This window comes from Lipomyces doorenjongii (genome assembly GCF_038497915.1).
Source record: "Lipomyces doorenjongii strain NRRL Y-27504 unplaced genomic scaffold V1508scaffold_3, whole genome shotgun sequence".
NCBI classification, from domain to species: domain Eukaryota; kingdom Fungi; phylum Ascomycota; class Lipomycetes; order Lipomycetales; family Lipomycetaceae; genus Lipomyces; species Lipomyces doorenjongii.
Window position 1 is genome coordinate 233043 of NW_027118070.1, and position 22665 is coordinate 255707.

At 46.7% G+C, this 22665-nt stretch overlaps 5 protein-coding genes across 5 annotated transcripts; 4 read left to right on the forward strand and 1 right to left on the reverse strand.

Annotated features, from left to right (window-relative positions):
• Positions 1–324: 324 nt before the first annotated feature.
• V1508DRAFT_409351 (hexokinase-domain-containing protein) lies at positions 325–2674 on the forward strand. Its single transcript, XM_066939137.1, has 3 exons — positions 325–938; positions 994–1044; positions 1094–2674. The coding sequence occupies exons 1-3, from the start codon at positions 383–385 to the stop codon at positions 2323–2325; spliced, it is 1839 nt and encodes a 612-aa protein (XP_066798571.1). The 5' UTR covers positions 325–382; the 3' UTR covers positions 2326–2674.
• A 131-nt stretch (positions 2675–2805) lies between these two features.
• V1508DRAFT_409355 (armadillo-type protein) lies at positions 2806–6303 on the reverse strand. Its single transcript, XM_066939138.1, has 4 exons — positions 5971–6303; positions 5785–5919; positions 5385–5735; positions 2806–5333 (listed from the first exon to the last, which is right to left on the reverse strand). Exons 2-4 carry the CDS (start codon positions 5856–5858, stop codon positions 2861–2863), a joined length of 2898 nt encoding a protein of 965 aa, XP_066798572.1. The 5' UTR covers positions 5859–5919; positions 5971–6303; the 3' UTR covers positions 2806–2860.
• A 229-nt stretch (positions 6304–6532) lies between these two features.
• V1508DRAFT_409356 (uncharacterized protein) lies at positions 6533–16532 on the forward strand (the record flags this gene model as incomplete). The annotated part of the gene is made up of 9 exons (XM_066939139.1): positions 6533–8363; positions 8413–8784; positions 8833–9400; positions 9455–9571; positions 9627–10356; positions 10408–10475; positions 10529–10626; positions 10684–10896; positions 10952–16532. Coding segments are annotated over exons 1-9 (9481 nt in total), but the record flags the coding sequence as incomplete, so codon positions are not given.
• Positions 16533–17437: 905 nt separating this feature from the next.
• V1508DRAFT_394824 (uncharacterized protein) lies at positions 17438–19290 on the forward strand (the record flags this gene model as incomplete). Its single annotated transcript, XM_066938022.1, has 5 exons — positions 17438–17513; positions 17611–17680; positions 17729–17807; positions 17861–17999; positions 18071–19290. 5 exons carry the CDS (start codon positions 17438–17440, stop codon positions 19288–19290), a joined length of 1584 nt encoding a protein of 527 aa, XP_066798574.1.
• A 1065-nt stretch (positions 19291–20355) lies between these two features.
• V1508DRAFT_150875 (Zinc/iron permease) lies at positions 20356–22057 on the forward strand. Its single transcript, XM_066936042.1, has 2 exons — positions 20356–20724; positions 20782–22057. Exons 1-2 carry the CDS (start codon positions 20539–20541, stop codon positions 21913–21915), a joined length of 1320 nt encoding a protein of 439 aa, XP_066798575.1. The 5' UTR covers positions 20356–20538; the 3' UTR covers positions 21916–22057.
• Positions 22058–22665: the final 608 nt, after the last annotated feature.

Sequence of the window (22665 nt, forward strand, 5' to 3'; positions counted from 1 at the left end):
ATGCAACAGCGTGCGAAGTACTACGAGGGGGACCCGGAATCGGCCCACGCTTTCGATTAAGGTTACAAAATTCTATACTAGGTCGTAACCAGCTCGTGTGCACGTCCGGAAAAACTCGATCATTGACCAGCCGAGCGGTCGGCGTTGGGATATGACGGTAATGCTAGGCAAAATGTGGAACTGGTCTATGCCGCATGAGGACTAGCACGAGAGGCGGTGGTCCGCGCGCATTGGAGAGTGAGTCCTAGTTTCTTGCCAGTTGTGCAGGCACTCTAGCTCCGACCGCGGACGAGACGAGAGGCTGCTTGCAATAATTATTATTATTGTCAGCTGGTAACACTAGCAACTCACGGTGCCACGTGATCTGATTGGCTCAGTTGTCATGCCGGGCTCTCATCGGCGGGAAGGTCCAAGTTCACCAGGGCTTCAGCTCCACACGAGCAACGAATACAGCGTCGACGTCACTCCTGTCCCTCGCACTGCAATTACTCGCAGTTTGGGCAGTCGACGCGCTCTTCTCGCAGCAGGTGAGTTCTCAATGCGCCAAGTGTCAATTAATCGTACCCTACGGTTTGGCCTGGCAGCTCACAGACTGACCAGGGACTATCGTGGTCGTAGCCGTAGCAGTTGCTCTCGAGGCAGTCCTCGGAGTACCCTAACCCTACATGGAGGGTTACTTTGCCCCCTCACGACGTCTCCACGTCCCCGCCGTCGTCGTCGTCGTCGTCGTCGTCGTCGCTTCCTGCTGGGCCTGTCGCTCTTCTCCACACTGTACTCCAGACTACTCAGATACACCTACCACTCTCCTCTCGCTCTTGCAATATCCACCACTATGACTACGTCTTCGCTCCTGGAGGAGGCTATCTCCATCTCAAAGCAGTTCGATATCTCCAAGGACCAGCTCGTCGCCATCTCAGACGAGTTCATTCGACTTACTGGTGAGGACATACCCTCTTTTTCTACATTGGCAATGGTCCGCTAACTATCTCGCAGACCTCGGTCTCAAGTCCGACGGCATGCCTATGACCATGATCCCCAGCTACGGTATGCTGGTCTTACATTCCTTCGGTCTTTTCGCTTCTAACACATTCAGTAACTGGCGTGCCCAATGGTACTGAGAAAGGTACTTTCCTAGCCGTCGATCTCGGCGGTACAAACTTCCGTGTCTGTTCAATCCACCTCAATGGCGACGGCACTTTCGATCTGCTCCAGACCAAGAGCGTCATCCCCCGAAGCCTCATGGTTGGCACTGCGAAAGAGCTCTTCTCCTTTCTTGCGAAAAAGGTCGAGGAGTTCATTAAGACTCATCTCGAGGAGAAATTCAACGAAGAGCTCGGCCACTCCGCGAACGAGCACATCTATAAGCTCGGCTTCACCTTCTCCTTTCCGGTCAATCAAACCGCCATCAACAGAGGCAGGCTTATAAGGTGGACAAAAGGCTTCGATGTCGCCGATGCCGTCGGCAAGGACGTCTGCCTGCTCCTCCAGCATGAACTCGATCTCTTAAATCTCCCCGTCCATGTCGCTGCCCTTGTCAATGACACGGTCGGCACCCTCATGTCGCGATCATACTCCTCCCCGGGTGAGTCTGTCACTCTGCTTGGTGTTATTTTGGGAACAGGTACAAATGGCGCCTACACTGAGTCTCTCGCAGCTGTGGACAAATTAGACCAGTCCGCAGCCGCTCTGGCTGACAAGTCCATTATGGTTATCAATACTGAGTGGGGCTCCTTCGACAACGACATGAAAGTCCTTCCACGGACATCATGGGATGACGCGGTTGATCTCGAGACGCCTAACCCAGGCTACCAGATGTTTGAAAAGCGAGTCTCTGGAATGTTCCTCGGCGAGATTCTCCGCCGCATCCTTCTCGAGCTGCACGAGAAGGGCCATTTGTTTTCAAGATCATCCACTCCCCTCACTACCGCATGGTCCCTCGACACTTCTATTCTGTCTCGTGTCGAAGCTGATACCACTCCCGATCTAGTTGCTGTTAAGTCTATTGTCGAGACAGATCTCGGCTTGCCCACCACTTTGCCTGAGCGCCAGGCTGTCAAGCTTATAGTTGAGGGCATCGGTAAACGGTCCGCCCTCCTCGCTGGTGCCGTGATCGGCGGTATTTTAGTGCACCTCAAGGCCTGTCAATCCAACCCTGTCGTAGACATCGGTGTCGACGGCTCAGTGTTTGAGTTTTACCCTGGCTATGAGGACTTAATGCGCGTGGCCTTGAGAGACGTTATTGGCGAGGATGAGAAAAAGATCCGTATCGGCATCGCCAAGGACGGCAGTGGCGTCGGGGCCGCATTGTGCGCTCTCGTCGCCTAATCCAGCATCTGATGTGGCATCACCTGGTAGCTTGCGGGCGGACTACCACTCTCGAATCCCTCGCCGGGGTCTTCTAACTTCGATATCAAGCATATGTAGCTGGGATTGATGTAGGGTCATTCATTGGGTTCACAAAGGTTATTGCGTATTTATTTTGAAATATTGTTTACGTGTTTTGTGTATGGTTTGCGCGTTAGCCTCACCTGGGTATCATTTCATTGCGTTTATTGTAAGCATGTATTAGTATCATCATATATCGATTTATTACTATTTTTGGCGAATTGTATAACCTCATGCCTTTGTTATATATGATCATATTAAATCATTGCATTTATGATTGCAGCTTTAATTGTCCCATTCAAAATAGCGAAATGTTTCGAATCATTCGAAGTGAGTGTAAAACGTAACTCGCCCTAACCCCATGATGCTATTTTATAATGCAGCGAACACGCCGTAGTCTTGACTGATTTGACTGTTGTGTTTAAATTTTAGCAAGACCCTATTATACAATTAACTAGTTCTATATACAATACGATTACACATAATCAAACGTTTGCCCCCGTTCCGCAATCCAAAAATCTTTGACAATGGTCTCCGTAGGCGGACGTCCCCTCAGCCTCGCGATCTTCTCTACAAAGGTATGTCTCGCCCTCGCCTTGTCTGCCGTGCAATTTTCAATCTGAAATGCCACCGTTAGCCATTGTTGTGCAGGTCCAGTATTTGTTCTGAAGAACGTTTTGATAAGTTTAGCGTATTCGGTTACAAGACTGCGTGGTGCGGCGCCAGATATGGAGGACGCTACCGCGGACATTAAGAGTGGTCCAGATATATCGATGACTTGTTTTATTGCGTGGGCGATAGCGGGGGATTGACTATCCGGCGACAAGTTCAACAGGTCGTTCCAGAACTTCACAGCGGATTTGACTACGAGTGGTTCTTTCGCTGTCACCATCGCGACAGCGAATTGCAAAACTAATGATTCAAAATGCGGACTCGCGAGGATGACGTCGAGGTATCGTTGGAGGAATTTGCTGAGAATTTCGAGCGTTCCTTGGTTCACGTCCGGATCCGAATTTAATGTGAGAGCGTTATTGGGGACCAGAGCGCCGGTATATAACACCTCCAGCAGCTGAACGCACAAGTGATGGATGTCTGGTGTTCCGGAGATCGAATTGGACGCCACTAAACTCGCAGCGAGCGTAAGCACCGGCTGCAACGTGTCCAGTCTCCCAACACTCCCTATTTCATCCCGGATGTATCCCAAAATCACATCCGCCGTCCACGTAAATGGGCCCGGCAAGGATTCGGATAAACCAGCTTTCAAAACCCCGGTGGCGTTTTGTCGGATCGTGATGTCGCCTGCGAATGCGGGCAAGTGGCTTATCGCGCCGACAATTTCAAGGATCTTGTCCTTCACAAGGCGGCCTGACGCCCCAGCTGCATTCCAATGATGTTCTAGGGTTGACGAAATGCTTATGCGGTCAATGTCTTCGACACCCCGACATGCCTTGCCTACCATCGCAAGCGATTTCAACGCTGACGCTGCAATATCCCGAGCATCAGACACAGCGGTAGGGTCATTCGCAAGTCTGACAGCCTCCTCTGCATACCCGCTTAACACGTCCACCAAATCGCTGAGGTACACCGTGCGTAGTGCCAGGTCGTCCACACCTTGCTGCAACACTTCCGCAATAGCACCGGCAATGCGCTCCTTCGCGATCGCATCAATCGCACCACCATGAGTGAGCATATCTCGGTAAATACTGAGAAATCCGGGCACGTCGTCCCTCAACGCCGTCGCGCACTCAGAGCATAATTGGAATATCGAACGTGACGCGTGGAGCGCTAATGATGGACTTGCGAGACATTGGAAAAGATACGGTACGACAGTCGGAATGTATTTCTTGCCGGCGTCAGTTTGGAAATAAGGTATAGCTGACGCGATTAATGAGAGCGAGGTCTGTCGCGCACGTAGAAGCGGGGACGTTGGCAGGACTGAAACTAAGCGGGAATCAAGCAGTGTTTGAAGAAGCTCGAATTCAGGCGGGTCGGATGTCAGTGATTGCGTGATTGCGTTGAGTGCATAAAGCGATGCTTCGACGCCTGGCCAATCGATCGGTGTTACGGACATCGAGTCTATCACAAATTGGACTAGGACCGAGTACAATCGGGTTTGCACCAGTTGATACGAGCTCTCGATTAAATCCGCGACATCCTTGCGAAACGCAAAAAAACCGTCCCTCGAGTCTTGTGTCCATTGCACGGCAATGCTGCTGTCAGGCAGTCGCAGCTTGATCCAGAGTAACGAGATCACTTGCATCATTATACTCTGTGTATCGGAAAACCGCACGTCCTTCGCACTCGCAAGCAATGTTCCGTCATCGTCGTATAATATCGATTCGACAAACAAATCCCAAAACTCAAGCGTCCGATTACTGACATTCTCGTCCTCAATCGGGAACCCCGGGATCCTGAGCAATTCCGCTGTAAGATCGACTATCCGTCGGTATTCCGGTCGTCCTAGATTCGCGGCAATATCCTTTGCTACTAATTCGCCAAAAGATATAAAGGAGTTCAAAAATGCTTCTGTGATGTCCTCATGGTTGCCTTCCAATGTTGCCACAACTTTCTCGATTTTGGAAGCAGCGTATGGGCTGGAGAAGAGAGCGAGTAAAATTTTCATGGATTCTGCTGTTACTAACTTATCCGCCCATTCCATGAAGTCAATTAGAACGTCAACGACTGTCTCATATACCGACTTATCAGACTCTATTTGCAAAAACTCGATAACCGAAGGAAGAAATGATGCGAGAGTGGAAACCACCGGTGCGTTCGCGTCGGCCGAGACGCATGAAATAGTCCATGCACGGAATGAATTCAGCACGGACACAAGAATTGGATGGAACGAATCGGGCGACGTTATCGACGATGGAGGAGTTGTAAGTATCGGTTTGATAACTGCAAGTGTGTGGTGTGTGCTGTCCAGGAGGAGTTTATACAGTGGTGGCCTGTGAGTACATTAACAAAAGTGACTGATTAGAATAGAACAACTTCCATACCGACTCTGACGTGGGACATCTGCCCGAGAAATTTCTTCTGCAAATGTAGTACACAAAAGCAACACGATGCTAAGACCATGAGCATCCAAACTCTGCACCATGCTCTGAAATGCCTCGTCGTCTATTGATTCTCCGGTGCCGACTGTGGGAGTATTTCTCACCACAGAAATTACTACGTCTTGAATTGGATACGGCCATATCGAGCCGGATGATTCAGAAAATTTGATTAATGCAAGTAACAATGTCGCAGCGAGTTTCTGGGTGATATAGCGCGGCCCATGGCCAAGTGTAAGGAACCAATTAAGAAGCTGCAGGAGTAATTGAGAAACAGATTCCGGTGGTATAGATTGCCTAGGTATGTTAGCACGCAGAAGTTGTTCTCTTGAATTAATCAACCTACCAATCGCTATTTAACTTCACGGTATATGTTAGAGCGCCAAAAAACCGAACGTTTGGGTTGGCACTTGATAGCATTAAATTCGCAAGATTCCATCCTGCGGGTGATTTCTGCAGTGCTTGAAGTTCTTGCTGAGTTCTACAAAACATTAGACTATATATCTGAGAAAAGCCAACAACAGGTACTGACTCGTATATTCTCTGCGGATTTCCCGGTTGATATAACTCCAAGACTTTCTGTCATACATAGTATACGGGTTAGCGGCAAACAATTGAAGGACTAAGTGAATCTATGCACCTGCTCGATCAAGGCATACTCATCCTGGCTGACCATGCCGCTCACGGGGGGAAATTAGTCGAATTGAGATTTAGCCAGATCTCAACAAAATGCTGTAGACTACTCTGATAGGACGAGACACTGGAAAATGCAATAAATGCCAACCATTCCTCTCCTCTAATAAATAATTGAATTACTGAGCTTTTCTGCTGCGTGTTTACGATGATGCAATTGGGTGGGTCATCATTGATGAAATTCCTGACCCAATTGAATTTCAAATTTACCGCTGTCCTAATTAGCGCGATGCGGTGGCTGCGGCTCAATGTGTGGCCGTGTGCACGGCCACTCGGCGCCATTAGTTAGTTGTAGGAATCCAAGTCCTCCACCAACATCGAGGATCACTTAACGGGAGCCCTCACAACTGTCATCACGCCGCTGTCGTTCGCTAGATCGTTATCCGCTAGACAAATACAGGTTGATATCTGTGCTACGGTTACGTCAATAACCTGATGTGTCCGCAATGAGCTGGTGACATTCCGATTTGTCGAAGACATCCAGCAATACAATTTACAATGGACTCGAGTTCCACATTCGCGTCAGTCCCGCTCCGCGCATCGCGCGGGTTTAGCTGGGTCTTTCTCGTCGAACTGATTGTGACGGGAATTGCAACGATTTTCGTGTTGTTCTACTTTAACCGCGTAATCGCGACGATCATGTCACTGTCGCTTCGGTGGTATACATGGCATCGATACCACGTGTTTATAGACGTCCGGTCGATACAAGTTTCGATTTTAGCCGGACGTATATTTTTTAAGGATGTGCGGTATATAGGAAGTAACGAGACAATTTTTGTGGTGCAGGGGCACTTTACTTGGCGGTACTGGTTGAACCGGACACGGAAGTCTGGAATCAAGATTAATGATAAATTGTATGAAAAGAATAGCGTGCTCCCGGCGCGATTTGTGTTGTATATGGAAGGTGTGGAATGGTTCGTGTATAATCGCACGCCGGCGTATGACGCTGCTTTGCACGAATATGAGGTAGCGAATGGATTTGGAGATAATGTCTCGAAGGAAAATGGCGCGGAAGTGCATCCTGTTGATTTGAATCGCAGCAAACGAGAGTCCGCTTCTAGTGAATCATCACTGACAGCAAGGGGTGCTTCACCTGGTCAGAATAAGGCGCAGGATGCATCTCCGGTCGTGACTAACGGAGAAGAGAAGGCGTCCATGATTCTCAAGTTCTTTCCGGTGGAAATCAAATGCGACAAAGGCGCTATGGTTGTCGGAAATTTCCGGACCCCAAATATCATGATCTATCATTTTGCATCCGCCGCTGCATCGGTTGATACCGCTCGTTCGCGATCAGAATTGGATCAGTACAAGATGGTGTTTGATTTCGACTTCAACAGACCTAGTATTCAAATCAGAGCAAACATGGACTACCAGGGACCGAGTATGGACTTGAATAACTACGGCAGCAGCAACGAGAAACAAGAGAGTAACCGTACTGATTTAAGCAAAACCTACGAACGCAGTAAATGGCGAAGTTTCGTGGACTTATTTGCCTTCCTGCACGGCCGGTTTCCAACTAGCATCCATAGTCATCCAGGACAAGATGATGCATATAGTGGACAATGGCATGGACTTTCCCGATATCTCGATGACGAGGAAATGGACGAGGTAGTGGATTCCGAACAGGTTGAAGAATATGCCAAATGTACTTCTGTTCTCGATGCTGACGAGGCTCGCCTGACGTTTTATTACGATGTTGCTGGCAAAGTCCCAATGGGAATATCGACGCCAGTTGAGAAGCTAGAAGGTGCGGATATCGGAAATGGGGGACAAGCACCCCAGTGGGGCATTGATCTATACCTTCGCGGCGCAACAATCCAGTATGGACCATGGGCTGATCGGCAGCGCGTCATTTTGCAGTCAATGTTCTTCCCTGCTGCGAAGATAAACTGTGAACCACGTGAGAATCTGGAGCCTGGCGAGGATCGAGTGGCGACAGAGTTCAGGGTCTACGTCGAGATGGACGACTCCACTATTCTGCGTGTGCCAATTCGCGAACCAAGTCGTGACGCTGAGTTTAAGAGACGGAAAGAGGAAGCCGGATCAGCTAACTTGACGCGATCGTTTGGCTGGATTGAGCTTAAGATGTCACAGCTATCGACAGTTACGTATGTGGCGGCTCTTGTGCCGTCGAAGAGTGGTTGGCTGAACTGGATGACCGCGGACCTGAACAGCCTCGATATGCGATCAAGCATTAACCATGATATTTTGTGGTCTGCAAAGTCGCATAAGGTACGATTATGTTTTTTGTACAATCTGCATCTGTCTTACTCTTGCATAGATTAGAGGCGACCTCACCAGCCCCCTCCAATGGAACGGTCTGCAGACGTGGATATTCGATAATGATGCGTCAAGTGTCGAGGCATTTCTTCTCCGGGAACACGTTACAATATTTACTGACATGATATCGGATTTCTCATCGGGTCCGGAGACACCGTACTCTACATTTATTCCTCAGAAATTCCTAATCAAGCTTTCACTGTCAAACTTTTCATTGTACTTAAACGTGAATGACTCAAATATTATCAGTAATCCAACAGACTTTGATGATAATATCTTCTTGGATTTCAGAGGTGCGAAGCTGGATTCGAATATTGTGGTGCCGTTGGACCAGATTAGTCCCATTGTCAATGAAGTGCGCTTCCGTCTGAATGTGAGTCCAAGGTTGAATCAAAGGTTGGCAACGCTGACTGGTGGACAGGCTGAAGTAATTGATTTCCTACTCCATGCTCCACCATGGCATACGCAGGCGAGTTTCCTGCCCTCAAAAAATCTCGGCAAAGCCAAGGATTTTGAACTCATTGGGTCATACACATTTACAGAATCTCCTCGCTCGTTGCCGATAGACACGTTGTCTATGGACCTTTCTACCGGTTCAATTTCGCTTATTGCATACGGCTTTTTAATACGGTATTTGATCAAAGTCCGAGAAAACTACTTTGGTGACAACATTCATTTCAAGACCCTCGACGAATTCACAAGGAGCGCCGCAGCTACGGATTATTTACAAAACGGCATCAAAACATATCGCTATTCGTCGGAAAGTATTTTAGATGGCGCAGCTCACACTACTGCGAGTCGTGGTGAGAAAGAGCCGTCAACCTTTGGGGAAAGTCTGAGACCTCTTAATTCCACGGACGTCTTAGTTTCGTTTAGGACGAATAGCGGGACACTAATACTGCCGACGAATATATATTCGGCAAAGTCACATTTGAGATTGGACATGGACTTGTTTGATGTAGACTTGAGATTCACAAACTATTACATGGGTACGCCAGCCAAATGTATATCGGACTAGCGTAGTTTTCGCTGATAGCGTCTAGATCTCCAAATGAATATCAGTCCTATTCAGGGCAATTTGTTGGAATTACCAGACGATCAGATTTTGATCGTCCAGAGGCACGAGGTTGCTAAAGTTAAGCCGGAACTTTTTATTGATGGTACGTGTCACAACAGAGTTAGTGGAGTTCATCTTTACTGACCAGGTTTTGACAGGTATTTCTGTGCTCGGTCACAGAATGTTTGGTTTACCACCATCTGAACCTACGTACATTTGCAATTGGGACTTTGACTTAGGAATAGTGTTCACTGAAGGTACACCCAAGCTTTACGAAGGCATCACTGACGCGTTGTCGGTGTTTCTTTTTACCTTCTCGGATAAGGAGAATGCACTGATTGTTACGGAACCACCACTGTACGACGCAACGTTATTGCGTATGAAAATGCCTTCTCTTCGAATGCTTATTCACAACGAGAAGACAACGTTGGAGCTGATCACCGAGGAGATTACAGTGACCCTAAATGACCTCGGCACGGACACTTATAATTCCCGAATTGCACTAAAGATACCAATAATAAGCTGTCTTTGTCGCGATAGATTACAAGATGCCGAGGCCAGTCGAGTGCTCGCGTATCTCACAACGTCACTATATGTCACAAATTTCGACCGCAAAAAAAATGGCAAAGAACGTTTGAGGTTACAACAAGAGCATATACGTAAACATGACCACGTATTCAATCGCGTTCCATTTTTCCTGATGTCAGAGCTGGAGAACGACACGACTGTGGACTTAGACGAGAAAGGGTTGGCGAAGATTCCGATTACGTTGCCGATGCCACCAATGCCACCGCCGCTTGTGATTGACAGGTCGGTTTCATTGCCGTGGAATGGTAGTATGGGGAAAGGGACACAGTCTATTGCGAGTTCGAGTGGAGAGTCATTGAGGTAAGCGGAGATCAATGTACTGTCGTGGGAGGTGGCTAACATTCGCCTTAGCTCGGTTATACATCATGATTTAAGTAAGATTATTAGTAGAGAGTCGTCCAATGAAAGAAGTTATCTAGGTATGTTGTCATCTTTTAATTTTAATTTACTGATAGCCTGTTGACATGATTAGATGTCTACAATGCTACATGTAAGAATTCCGAGGCGGAGCAGAAGATAAATTTCACCAACACGTTTATGCCACCTCATTCCTGTGTAGCAGCGTTTAGGGTATGTAGAACTAGACTTTCGCTTTCTGAACTTTCTAAGTCATTTACAAATCTTTAGGATCTGGAATGTGTCAAAAATGGATATGAGCGAGAAATCTATGAATTGGATGAAAGCATGATTCAGAGCGATCTCACGAGTATGCGACCGTTGGACAACTCCAACACAGGATACGATAGCTTCGTAATTGAGTTCAGAGGGGGAATCGATGGTTTCTTATCACCGTTCGGCGCTGAGGCCATCGTGGACGTCCTGGATTCCCTTAGTCAGCCGGTAAGTACTGCTATTCAGATCAGATGCAAAGGGTGGGTTCTGATCGGTTCACTAGGATGTATCGTCGATGCTTGATGGATTACAAATCGACGTCATTGAGCGATTAGAAAATAATCTTATGGAAGTTTCGCTCGTGACGAGTGCTCGAATAGTCGTTCCAGGTCTTCATATACGTTACGGTATCATTGAGAACAGTCTTACAGATTGCACTATGATTCCTGATAAGATTTCTATGGGCGACCATATTGATCTTGAGATTAAAGCCGTCACGCTGAGTCTACGGGCATCGGACGAGAGTGAGAAAGCTCTCCCTGAACAATCTATTCGCAGAAATCCTGTGCATCGAGTATGGAGCGTGTGCTTTAATCTCTTTCAGATGACCGTGGGTCTCGTACGCGTGGATGACGAACTCGCAGAAAAGCGAACTACAGCGTTGGAGCTCCAGATAGAAAGAATCGAGGCCTGGAATCGAGGAACGGAGAAGACTGCCACCTCATTCAAGATCAGATCTGCGGGATTTATCGCGCAAAACCAGGACATGAAGTGGATCGTTCACTCTTTGTTCAATACCTTGGATCAGGTGGAACCGATTAGAAAAAAGGCCGTAGTGATTTCGGCGAGAAAGGAGAATCGGATGAAAAATCTAGTGTATCTCATTGCCGTAGCCAGCAACGCGTATGAAATATCACATGATCCGGCATTCCTTACTCGGCCTGCATATGTTCTCCGGTCGTCCAAGTCGCATATTCGCGCTAATGACAGTTGGAAGCTCATGGCACGCCTGCGCCACATCTATCGAGAGCTACCTGCCGATATCTGCACTGGTCTCAAGAATGACTTATCCGGAGACGACATTTTACCGCCGACTGATGCTAAAGAGAAATCGATTCATATTATGTCAGATTGGCGAAGCTGGGAAATGGTTGACATCGGAACCAGCTACATTTTTGCCCATGTATTTGATGGCGAGCGAAGAATCGTGGAACCGGTCTGTTCTGCCTTATCGTTCCTCTTGGATGTCGAGACGGTTACAATATATATCGCAAACGGCACGGAGCAAGAGGATTATCTACAGCTTTCTTACCTTACTTTTAGCATTTCATCGAAATCAGTGCAAATACCGGATCCAACAAAAACAATGTCCTTCACGTCGGTACTTTCAGGTCAGCAGCAGCGTAAAGTGATGCAGGCGAACCGCGTCGGCACGAAGAATATTTTTGAGGTATCTGCTGGGTGTGAAGAAGTTCGAATCATCACGAATTGGAGTTCTCTCTCACTTATTCAGGACGCCAGTAGAGTTCTGGAAGGCCGCGCCTCGACTACAGCAGTGGAGTCTGTTGATCCAGCACCCCCAACAATGCCAACGACATGCCGTCTGCCTCGACGGAAACCGGATATTGAATGTCACTCGGTCATTGCTATTAAGTCTTTCATCTCCGTATTTAATAGCAAAAATTTCCGAGTTCAGGCCTCAGGTCACAATATACAGACGAGTATGGTAGGATTTAGCAGCAACAGTGACTACCCAAACGCAAGTCCGACTAGACCTGCTTCATCAATATTGTTGCGGGCTACCGCTTTCGAGCTGGATCTGCTCGGGCCCAACATTTCTGGAGAGCGGAGACTGCTCACACTAGGGATACAGCGCTCAGATATCTGGATATCGGTGCCGACTTTGGCTAATCCGGCCGAAATAAGATCATACGTTCGGGTCAATGAGCTCTTGTTTGAAATGATTGAGAACTCAATTGCACTTTCCGTTATTTTAAGGAACGTTATCACTGACGAAGTCGAGCAGTTGTTTCAGCTGTTCCCTCCTAAGCCAAGAATTAAGGCGCCGGAAAAGACTTGCGGTGTTATCAGTGAGCCAGTCTCGTCGGCCGATCCGGTGCCATCCGATAAGCTCGGTATAACGCTTGATCTTCGCAATTATCAATTAGTACTTAACGTGCTTCCATCGCTGAAGTATATCATTCGGGGATCAGCCGTCCAGATCATATCTACTCCAATAGTCAATGGCATCCGCTCAGTGGCGTTTGAGGCAGGCGAGCAGGTCCATGAATTCAGGCAGCGGAAGAAATCCCGGGAATCAATGATCACATCCACAAAATTCCCCAAAGTGACCACCTTAATTAGGATAGAGACTGTCGATAAAACCACACGAGCAGCGGATGTGCGTATAAATATGCACACTGTAAACTTCGATGCATCTTCGTTTCCGACGTTGGCTAGTGTACTGTCTGGTGATGTAACAAAAGCCGAATTGCTAAGGGCTCAAAAAGAATGGATTGCGGCAGTCAAGTTTCTCGAGTTACATAAGCCTTGTCGAGAGCAGTCGAAGGTCCCCGTTGTGCGCAACTTGAAACTTCGGGGTTCGCTCTATATCAAGGGTGTTATGATCAAGGCTGAGTACTCAGATTCACAAATTATCATGTCAATTGACGATATCAAAGTCGAAGGAAGTTCAGCAACGGATGGTTCTATAGATAACCTGGTATCCAGAATGTCTGTATTGGGCGAGTTGCCGAAGATCTCAATAACCGTCATAAATACGAAGTTTAAGCGCGGGAGCTTTCAGGTTTTAGATACAAATTTAATGTTATCATGCAAGACCCCTGATGACAAGCATGGCGGAATGCTATTTAAGCATGCGGTTGCAGTGAAGAATGATACTTTCCGATTCGAGATATCGCCTTACAGTGCAACATTGATTGTGGAGATTCTAAGTCAATTTGAGGAGCGGTTGACGAACATTGAACTTCCAGAAGAGATATTCCATCTTACCACTAAACTGAAAGATGTCAACGCACCGACGCATGCAGATAATCCGCCAGAGGCGCAGACGTGGGACGGAATCTTTCAAGCCCTGATACGAGTTCAGCTCCAAAATGGATCATTTCATTGGGTTGCTGACGACTTCGACGACGCCGCTAACTTTCATATGATTGTTCAGTCAGACACCATCAGATTTGCGTCTAAAGGAGAGGGGTTCATTAATATGTCAATCTGCGGATTCGCAGTGATGGCGAAAGAGATGAATCAAAAGCCAATATCAACAGAATGTTCGAAAATATTGTCCGAGAGCTCGTCCGTGATACCAGAGATATCAGTTCGTGCGTCACTCAAGCACGATGGAAGTAATAGAACGCTGGGTCTTGCGATCAGTAGCTCCGAAGTCCATGTCAAGGTCATCCCTTCAGTCGTCAAAGTCGCATATGCTATTACATCGTCGGTATCTAAAACGGCGAATTCAGTTTCGCAGAAGATCGACAACTATAAGCGTCGATCGGCAGCTCACAATGAAGTATTAACCTCCAAAGGCAACCTGGACGAAGCGCCTACCGTCCTGACGAAAGTTGTTCAGCGTTTCTTCAGCTCGGCCAATGTCAGCGCCGATTTTGCTGGTGCAACAATCGAGCTCATTGGAAACACCGAGGAAAAATATACCGAAGAGCCATTACTTGGTCGTCGTGCCCCGACTTTCACACCCAAGCCAGACTCAGAATTTGGAAGGCAGAAACAGACACAGGAGGAGACGGGACCTGTAGCTACACTTCGTGTTCCTGGCGTTCATATGTTGATGGATTACTTATCCGCGTCCCGTACGCAGTATATCTGTGGCGAGATATTGATCGAGTCATCGATCAACAAGTTGGACCCTCGGGTCATGCCTGTTGCTATGGAAATGGTTAAGTATCTACAGGATACTATGCGGGAGCCAAAGGACATGCCTACTCCTGTTGCTGAGACGATGGTCGAACTACAGAAGGACGTAAATTCGCCAGTTCCAACGTCCGAGGTTTTGGGCAATATTGAGTTAAACTTCTCGCTCAGGTTTGGCCGTCAAGAGTTCACCTTAAGTTGTGAGCCGATCGCGAAAGTTGCCGCAAATACAGTTGTCGACGAACTATACTTGACACTGAACACATTCCACAAGACATCATCAACTCGATTTTTCTCGTGTGCGATGCGATTGCTAAACATGAGGGCGTCTTTGCAGCATATTTACTCTCGAGAATCAAGTGCTCAAATTGCGATTGAAGAGCTGACAGTTGCTGCACTAAGCTGTCAAAAATTGAGTCGCGATACTGGCTTGTCTTTTGTTGGAAAAGTGAACGAAGTCGCGCTGGACCTCAATATTAAGCAGAGCCATGATCTACTGCTCTTTCAAGATATTTGGTCACCCGATCTTACTCTGGCGACGTCACATCCAAAGAAGACCGCCGATCAGCGAGCAGAGTTATTGGTTCAGCGATATCATCGCGTTGCGTCCACCAATGCTTTCCCGTGGAATGTCGATTTTGAGTTGACGAACTTGAAGGGAGGCCTCGATCTTGGTCAATCACTTGGAAAATTAGCATTTGGCCTCGACAAAGGGTGGTTAGCATCGCGGAAATCATCCGATTGGGAGCAGAACTTAACATTTGGACTCTGCCATTTTTCTTCCGAGTGCGAAGGACGACTCGGCGGTGAACTTACGGTTAATAATATTCGAGCACGTTCTGCTATCCGTTGGCAAGTCCTTGATGACGGCCGTATTGGCGTACCATTAGTGCAAGTTTCCACAGGAGTCGAGGCATTGAATGCTAAGCTCTATTTCGACTATCGCTTGTTCTTAATCGCAACGGGGCGTGCTATGCATTTGACGATGTTCAACCAGAGAGGCACTTCACCCGATATCTGTGACCGACTGGTCTGCATTGCTGACGGTAATGCTGTGAAGGTCTATATAACGGTATTGGCTCCATCTAACATTTTGGCCATTCTGAATGCGATCACTCGACTGGAACAGGATAGGGCCGCTTCATATCAAGCTGTATTACGAGATTCGGAGGGATTCAAGATGACCGAAACCGTAAATGTACCAGAAGTGACTCCTCCAAAGACTCGAGATGACAAGCTGGTATCAATTGGACTTCGGACCGAGCTGAACTTATCAATCAAGACAGTCATAGTAAATGTGTTCCCTAGCGCGTTGTCTGATTCAGAGGTATTAAGGGTTGAAGCTTTGAATGCTCACGCGACTTTCGGTATCGACGTCGAGTCATCCAAGATCAGAAGCAATCTTGAGTTAATGTTGGGCCAATTCTTAGTTGCGTTGTCGACGACCAAAGGTTTTCAGGAAGATTTGAATCTTGTGACAGTTGAAAAGTTTGTTCAACATACTGGTGACGCTAAAGGCGGCATCATTGTGCGCGTTCCTGCGGTGAGCGTTTCCATGAAAACTTGGCAACATATAGGAACGATGACGACTGTGGAGTTTATCTTCAGAAGTATTTTCGAGGGCCGTGTGGACGTTGGATGGAATCTTGGCTTGATCAACTTTATTCGAGATATGTGGAATACTCATGTTCGATCTTTCCAAGTGCGAAAGGCCGCAAACGCCGACGGCACAAACTACGGGTCACATTTATTAGAGAGTGAAGAACTTGAGAAAAAAATCAGAGATGTCGAGCTCAACAAGAGTTATACGTATATTCCACTCGAACCACCGGTAATTGCTACACCGCAGTTGCGAGATATGGGAGAGGCTACACCTCCTTTAGAGTGGATTGGATTGAATAGAGACAGATTCCCTGGTTTAACCCATCAGGCGATTATTATTCCTCTGCAGTCTATGTCTCGGAAAGTTGGTAAGCTGCATTCTGTTGATTTGATTATGTTCAATATGAAGAATACTAATATTACGAGTAGATATGGCGTACTCGAACGTACTTGGAAAGGCTTGAAGTAGGAATATAATACTACGAGTTTGGCTTTAGAAGACGTGGTACGTAAGTCTTTCGGTAATTTACTTTAAATTGGATAGTAAGTTTAACAAAGCTTTAGATATACGAAGCGTCGTGATGGAGTTGCTCTTGCCTGATGTGTTACAATATATATAGGGATGAATTGGTGGTTTATGTGTGCCAGGTAGTGCTGGTGATGTAACGCATGGACAGGCATCAATACTAAGTCGTATTGGCTTACAAATATATTTACGGCTAAGGTTCATGGATTTGGGATTTGGTGTTATGCGTGATATTTATTGGGATTTACTTGCCACTTCTATAAAATGCATCTTTTGACCACTGATTGTGGTCCAAAATTATTGTTAATCCAGTAATGTTAGATTGCTCAAGGTATAATAACGACTCAGGCTTCCATGAATCACACCAATTTTCAGAAATGGCATATCTGCGCTGCAATTTTGAAATTTACACAGTGTTGTACCCAGATGACGGCATCTCCGAGAATCGGTGAGCCGCCATCTAAACGAAATGGTGCCGGCGCCGCTAACTGGGTCCTGACCCGTCGTCGTCATCACCTTTCCTCGTGGTGATGTTCGGTTCGCAGTCGAAGGCTGTCAGTTGCATTCGACATTTCTCAACAATCCGCAATTTGCGTTTATCGACTTACAAATTATAACCTGTGATAGGTAAAGGGGCTCTTCCATTTGTGACATAACATGAGCTGACTGTTCATGCGAGTTCTAGACACCATTTGGTCAAAATATTCGACATCAGTACTTGATAACATTTGACCCTTTTTATGCACTACCATGTCGAAATCTCTCATGAGATCTATTAAGAATGTCACCAATGGGTACAGTTCAAATCAGATCAAGGTCCGAAACGGTTAGTAGATATTTATTGGCTGGGTAGATGTTAGAGATTACTTCAGCTTATCAGCATTCTCGATATTCTAGATAATATTCTAACATTATGACTGTAGCGACCAGTAATGATCCCTGGGGTCCCGTGTCTACGGACATGAACGAGATTGCGCAGTGTACATTTGACCCGTGAGCTTCCTCATAGTTGATTGGATGGTAGAAGCTCATCATAATTAGTGGTTCCTTCATGGAGATTATGGATATGATTGAGAGACGGTTGAATGACAAAGGAAAGAACTGGCGTCATGTAATGAAGGTTAGTGTTATTAGCGGTTGTTTTGGAATTTCGTGTCTTAACGGTGATGTCAGGCTCTGGTGGTATTAGACTATTGCATCCACGTGGGATCAGAGGATGTAGTGCGGTGGGCTAAGGATAACACATATATTATTAAAACTTTGCGTGAGTTTCAGTATATCGATGAAGAGGGTCGTGATCAGGGAGCAAACGGTATGTGTTAAGCGGCTCATAGTTGGTTGGGTATGAGGTTATGTGGACCCTAATCTTCGTATTTTGTCTAGTCCGGGCCAAGGCGAAAGACCTTACGGTGTTGTTACTGGATGATGAACGAATTAGAACTGAACGAGTCAACCGAGACAATATGCGAAACAAGATGGGCCAGCCAGGTGACACCATGTTCAATGGAGGGTCACACGCTGGCCGGCCGTACGAGCATCGCGCTCCCAGTAGGATGCCCGTTCAGTCCGATTTTGATAATGATGAAGATTTCCGAAAAGCCTTGGAAGAGAGTAAGCTTACCGCAGCAGAAGAGGAGGCGCGCAGACGTGAACGACACACTTTCGATAATGTTGATGACGAAGATATGGCTCGAGCTATCAAATTGAGTGAGCAAGAGGCAACGAAAGAGCAACAGAGAGCATACTTCGATACGCAAAACAGTAACTTGTTGTTTGACGAATATGCTCCCCAGAACACTGCGTCTCAGCAGTTTGCGCAAACCACGGGGTATCCTCAATCCACATCCCCTTTCCTGGTACAACCACAGTCAACTGGATATCAACAGTCTTCGTCACCATTCCAAACGAAGCAATATGGCAACGGTAATAATACAGATCTTTTACTAGATGTGTTTGCGCCCTCTCAGTCTGCGTCCCAGCAAGTTCCCCAAGCTACCGGCCAGAATCCATACACTCAACAGCTTTTCCCGCAAAGCACAACGCAACAGGTTTATCCCCAGAATGCTTCTCAATCCGCATTTTCTCAGAAGAACTCGCAATCGCCATTCTCCTCACAGTCACCGTTTACTGCCACAGCTACATCACAATCACCGTTCTCATTCTCGCAGGCTACGTCGCCATCCTCGTCTCAGGTGTTGTCCCACTCTGCAGTCCACTTTTCTCAGCCTACAGCTCTGCAGCCTGTGCAGAGTCAGCGAACAGGATTTTCGACGGGTAGCCCGCCTAGACCTCTACAGCAGCAACCACCGGCGAATGTTTTCGGGCGCAACACGTTCTTTGATCCTGCATCTCAGCATCCCATGTCGACCGGCTTTCTCCAGAATGCCTACTCATCGTCACCCTTCCAAGTCTCTGGTAGTACAGGAAATGGTGGTTCGACAGGACAGTTTACCGCTTTCGGTCAGTCTTCATATGGTCCACAGAGCTATCTTAACAGTGAATTTGGTGGCCATGTTGTCAATGAAGACTCAGCAGCAAAGCGATCGAATAATCCGTTTGCGAAACCGGCAGCTACGAATTCTAATGAGACGAGCTTATTGTAGTGCCAATGCTATTGCAACGGCTGGTATTCGCTAGAGCTGCAAGGCGTTGATATTCCCAGCTTAGCTCTTTTCGCCTAAATTTGCCGTAGTAACATCACGTCTTCGTTAATTTTTGTTTTGGATCGTTAGGTGCGCGGTTAAGTTTTGTGGTATCGCTGTATTATTAAGATTTAAAACAAATGTATTTTATGGTACCATGCAGCGTATTCTTGTTGTTGGTTGGTCTTCTTTGTTGAAAGCATTAGTCACATTACGATATATTGAACGTCGTAATACATATAATGCGAGGTGACTCTGTCAGCAGTCGTATGGTCGGCAAATCAACAGGACAAACCGCAATCAATGACAATGTCGTTAGTTTTACATGAAATTTCTGATGACAATACTCGCTTTCTCGCGAACTTGACACCGGGGAAGGATTTCCGGTCACATGGCTTCGCTCGCTATTAATCTGGACAGCGGGATGTAAATACGCCGGCAGACATACATACACAGGGGTGGATACAATTTGCGAGTGAGTTTTGTAACTCGTAATCGTAATACGAATGATATACTACACTATACGTTACTTTACGATTAGAGCTTCGATTAACTTTACGATAATCTCAAAAGCTGACGGCACCGTAATCGTATCCACCCCTGACATACATCTTAGTTCTAAAGGTACAATAGTACAGAACTCCAGAACCATGCTTTCAGAAGTTATGTCAATCTGTCTATGTCCTGGATCTCATTCTTATGTACATGGCGATGCATTTTGTGTCTGCGGCTGAAGGTTCGGAAAACGAAGTTTCATTGAGAGTAGAGAGGTAGAGGACAGCCATCTAAGGCTGCATGTGCGTTGGATGCTCTCCGTGGTTGGGTCTTAGCTATATTTCCCACTTTTCAGGGGCAGCCTGTGCACCATTGATTCATCCAGCACTAGTACATATCACGTTAGACTACATCTACATAGTGATGGCAAGATTTGTGTGTCTGAAGCACTGGCCAGCAAGGTGCCCGCGGTCAATTTATGCCGACTCTCCAAATGGCCCAAAGGGGAAATGACACTTCTGGCAACCTCCAAGGTGCAAACGATATCTCGTTCTCGAGCTGCTGAATATCTCTAACGCCAAAACATCCACCGGCATTGCTCGTTGGATATACCAGCGCTTCAACTTAGAACTGGTGCTATTTGATATTTATTGCGTCCAAACATTCAAGAAGATTTATAACTTCAATCAACAATCAACCTATTAACCGGTTATCATGGTTCTGTCCAACAATGAGCGAGGCTGGCTACTTGCGGTCTGTTCAGGAATTGCTTGTGTGCTAGGCAGTTTCATAATCTGCTCAGATGTTGTGCTACGGCGGTTCAAACGATTTGAGAACTTCGATATTCGGGAGGATAAGCGAATTCTCGTGTATGGATTCAGCCTTAGTTCTGGAGTCATGGTATGAGAGTCTTCTCCGTATTTTAGACGTCAGGGTCCTAATGATTGTACTTTATAGCTCCTGACATCGATGTACGAGTTACTTCCAGAAGCGCTAGAAAACGTTGTGAGTTCGCCTTCTCTTTACGACCAGCAAACACCTTCGGGATTGGTTGTTATCGCCTCGTACGTACTTGGCGTAGCAATTTTTGCTGTTTTAAATCTTGTCATTCACGCTGTCACCCGGCGAAGTGTAGTGCACTGCGCACACGAAAGCATGGACAACGGGCATGGACACAGTCATAGTTATGGGCACAGTCCCTCTCAGGAGCATGATTTTCCTAGCCTCCATAGTCGTGAATCACATGAGCACTCTCATTCGCATTCTCATTTGCATTCTCATTCGCATTCTCATTCTACCGAGCCACAGAGCCACGAGGGCAATAGCGAGCCAATCATTGTGGCTAACTATGGTTCTACGATGTCCGAGCGCTCCCCTCTTATGATAGAAATTGCTCGTTCACTTCATGCGGACGAGAACATGGATGCTACGGATACGGAAGCGAAGTTATATAGCACAAGGTCAACCAATTCGCCTCTTCCTGACCCTGTTAGAGTTGGCTTTAATAACTTGGAAAAAAGCTCCTCATGTAGCTCTTCATCGGCATCATCGACTGTTGTCAATGATGTCAACAGTGCTGATCCCTCAGGGCCAACAGTACACGTACCTTCTACTGCATTTGCAGATATGCTTTCTATTGGCTTGCAGACTTCTTTAGCCATTTCTCTACACAAGATCCCAGAGGGATTTATAACTTTCGCAACGTCATATGCCAACCCCGAACTTGGACTGAGTGTTTTTATTGCTCTCGCGATTCACAATTTCATTGAAGGGTTCACTATTGCATTCCCTCTGTACCTGGCTCTTGGTTCGCGGTGGATGGCATTAGGAGCCGCGTTTGTCCTAGGGGGACTTTCGCAGCCTGCTGGTGCTCTTATTGCGTGGCTAGTATTTGGTGGTCAGCAGCCAGAGACGGAAGGAAGTATTGTGTATGGTGTCCTCTTTGGCATCGTCGGCGGCTTCTTGACTATTATTGCACTTCAGATGTTTGCTACTGCTGTTAACTACAGTCAGAAGCCAAATGTGTGCATCAATTGGGCTTTCGCAGGTATTGTTCTGGTGGGCATCGCAATAAGTTTTGGGGATGTTTGAGGACATATTTGGATCACTGCCGACCGTCTACACACTGCCAGTGGGCGAAGGGAAATGTCCAAACGTCTGAGGGCTTGGGGTTGGCGGAGCGGTGGATTGGATTTCATTCGATTTTATAGGTATTGGTGTTTTTGCATCCCTTTCATCCGGTTTATAGACATTGTTTTGGTCTTTACATTTTGAGCTTTGGGCTTGGTTGATGTTTGTGGGGTTATTGTATATGCATGACGGGCATTAGATAGGCATTTTGTTCTTATTGCAATGGCGGAAGTGGAACGTTCGCATGTTTTGTCTTGGACTTCCAAATCGGCTTGTCAATTTGTTGTGGTTAAACTCTTTGATGTTATTATCAATGGACGTGCGCGTCTTGCAATTAATGATATCGATTGAACTGTTTGTTCCATTTTTCCTGGATCGGAAATTTTTGGCACCGCATAATGCTAGGCATCATCTGGTCAGCAATAATAGGGCTTCCAATTGGAAAGGATTTGTTACAGAGTATAGCGTACACATGCAGTAGTTCATTGTAACTTGGCGTGATGATGGATGTAGATGCCATACGCTTAAATTGACCCAATGTTGTCAGCACTTTGAGCTGCACACTGATAGTATAATAGTAGTATGCAGGCTCGTACAGGTCGTACTCTTCAATTGATGGCTTAAGAGTCGCCGGTATAACAAGAGAGGACTCGAAGGTGGGGTATGTTTAAATTGAATTTTTTTGATAGTAACTTATAGAAATCGGAGCAA

Excerpts from the sequence above, each read along its gene's own strand:
- V1508DRAFT_409351 (XM_066939137.1), top strand. The coding sequence starts at position 383 with ATGCCGGGCTCTCATCGGCGGGAAGGTCCAAGTTCACCAGGGCTTCAG. Across the intron at positions 939-993 it reads CGAGTTCATTCGACTTACTG|ACCTCGGTCTCAAGTCCGAC; the intron begins GTGAGGACATAC and ends ACTATCTCGCAG. Across the intron at positions 1,045-1,093 it reads GACCATGATCCCCAGCTACG|TAACTGGCGTGCCCAATGGT; the intron begins GTATGCTGGTCT and ends TAACACATTCAG.
- V1508DRAFT_409355 (XM_066939138.1), bottom strand. The coding sequence starts at position 5,858 with ATGCTATCAAGTGCCAACCCAAACGTTCGGTTTTTTGGCGCTCTAACA. Across the intron at positions 5,736-5,784 it reads GTGAAGTTAAATAGCGATTG|GCAATCTATACCACCGGAAT; the intron begins GTAGGTTGATTA and ends TAACATACCTAG. Across the intron at positions 5,334-5,384 it reads GATGTCCCACGTCAGAGTCG|GCCACCACTGTATAAACTCC; the intron begins GTATGGAAGTTG and ends ATGTACTCACAG.
- V1508DRAFT_150875 (XM_066936042.1), top strand. The coding sequence starts at position 20,539 with ATGGTTCTGTCCAACAATGAGCGAGGCTGGCTACTTGCGGTCTGTTCA. Across the intron at positions 20,725-20,781 it reads GCCTTAGTTCTGGAGTCATG|CTCCTGACATCGATGTACGA; the intron begins GTATGAGAGTCT and ends TGTACTTTATAG.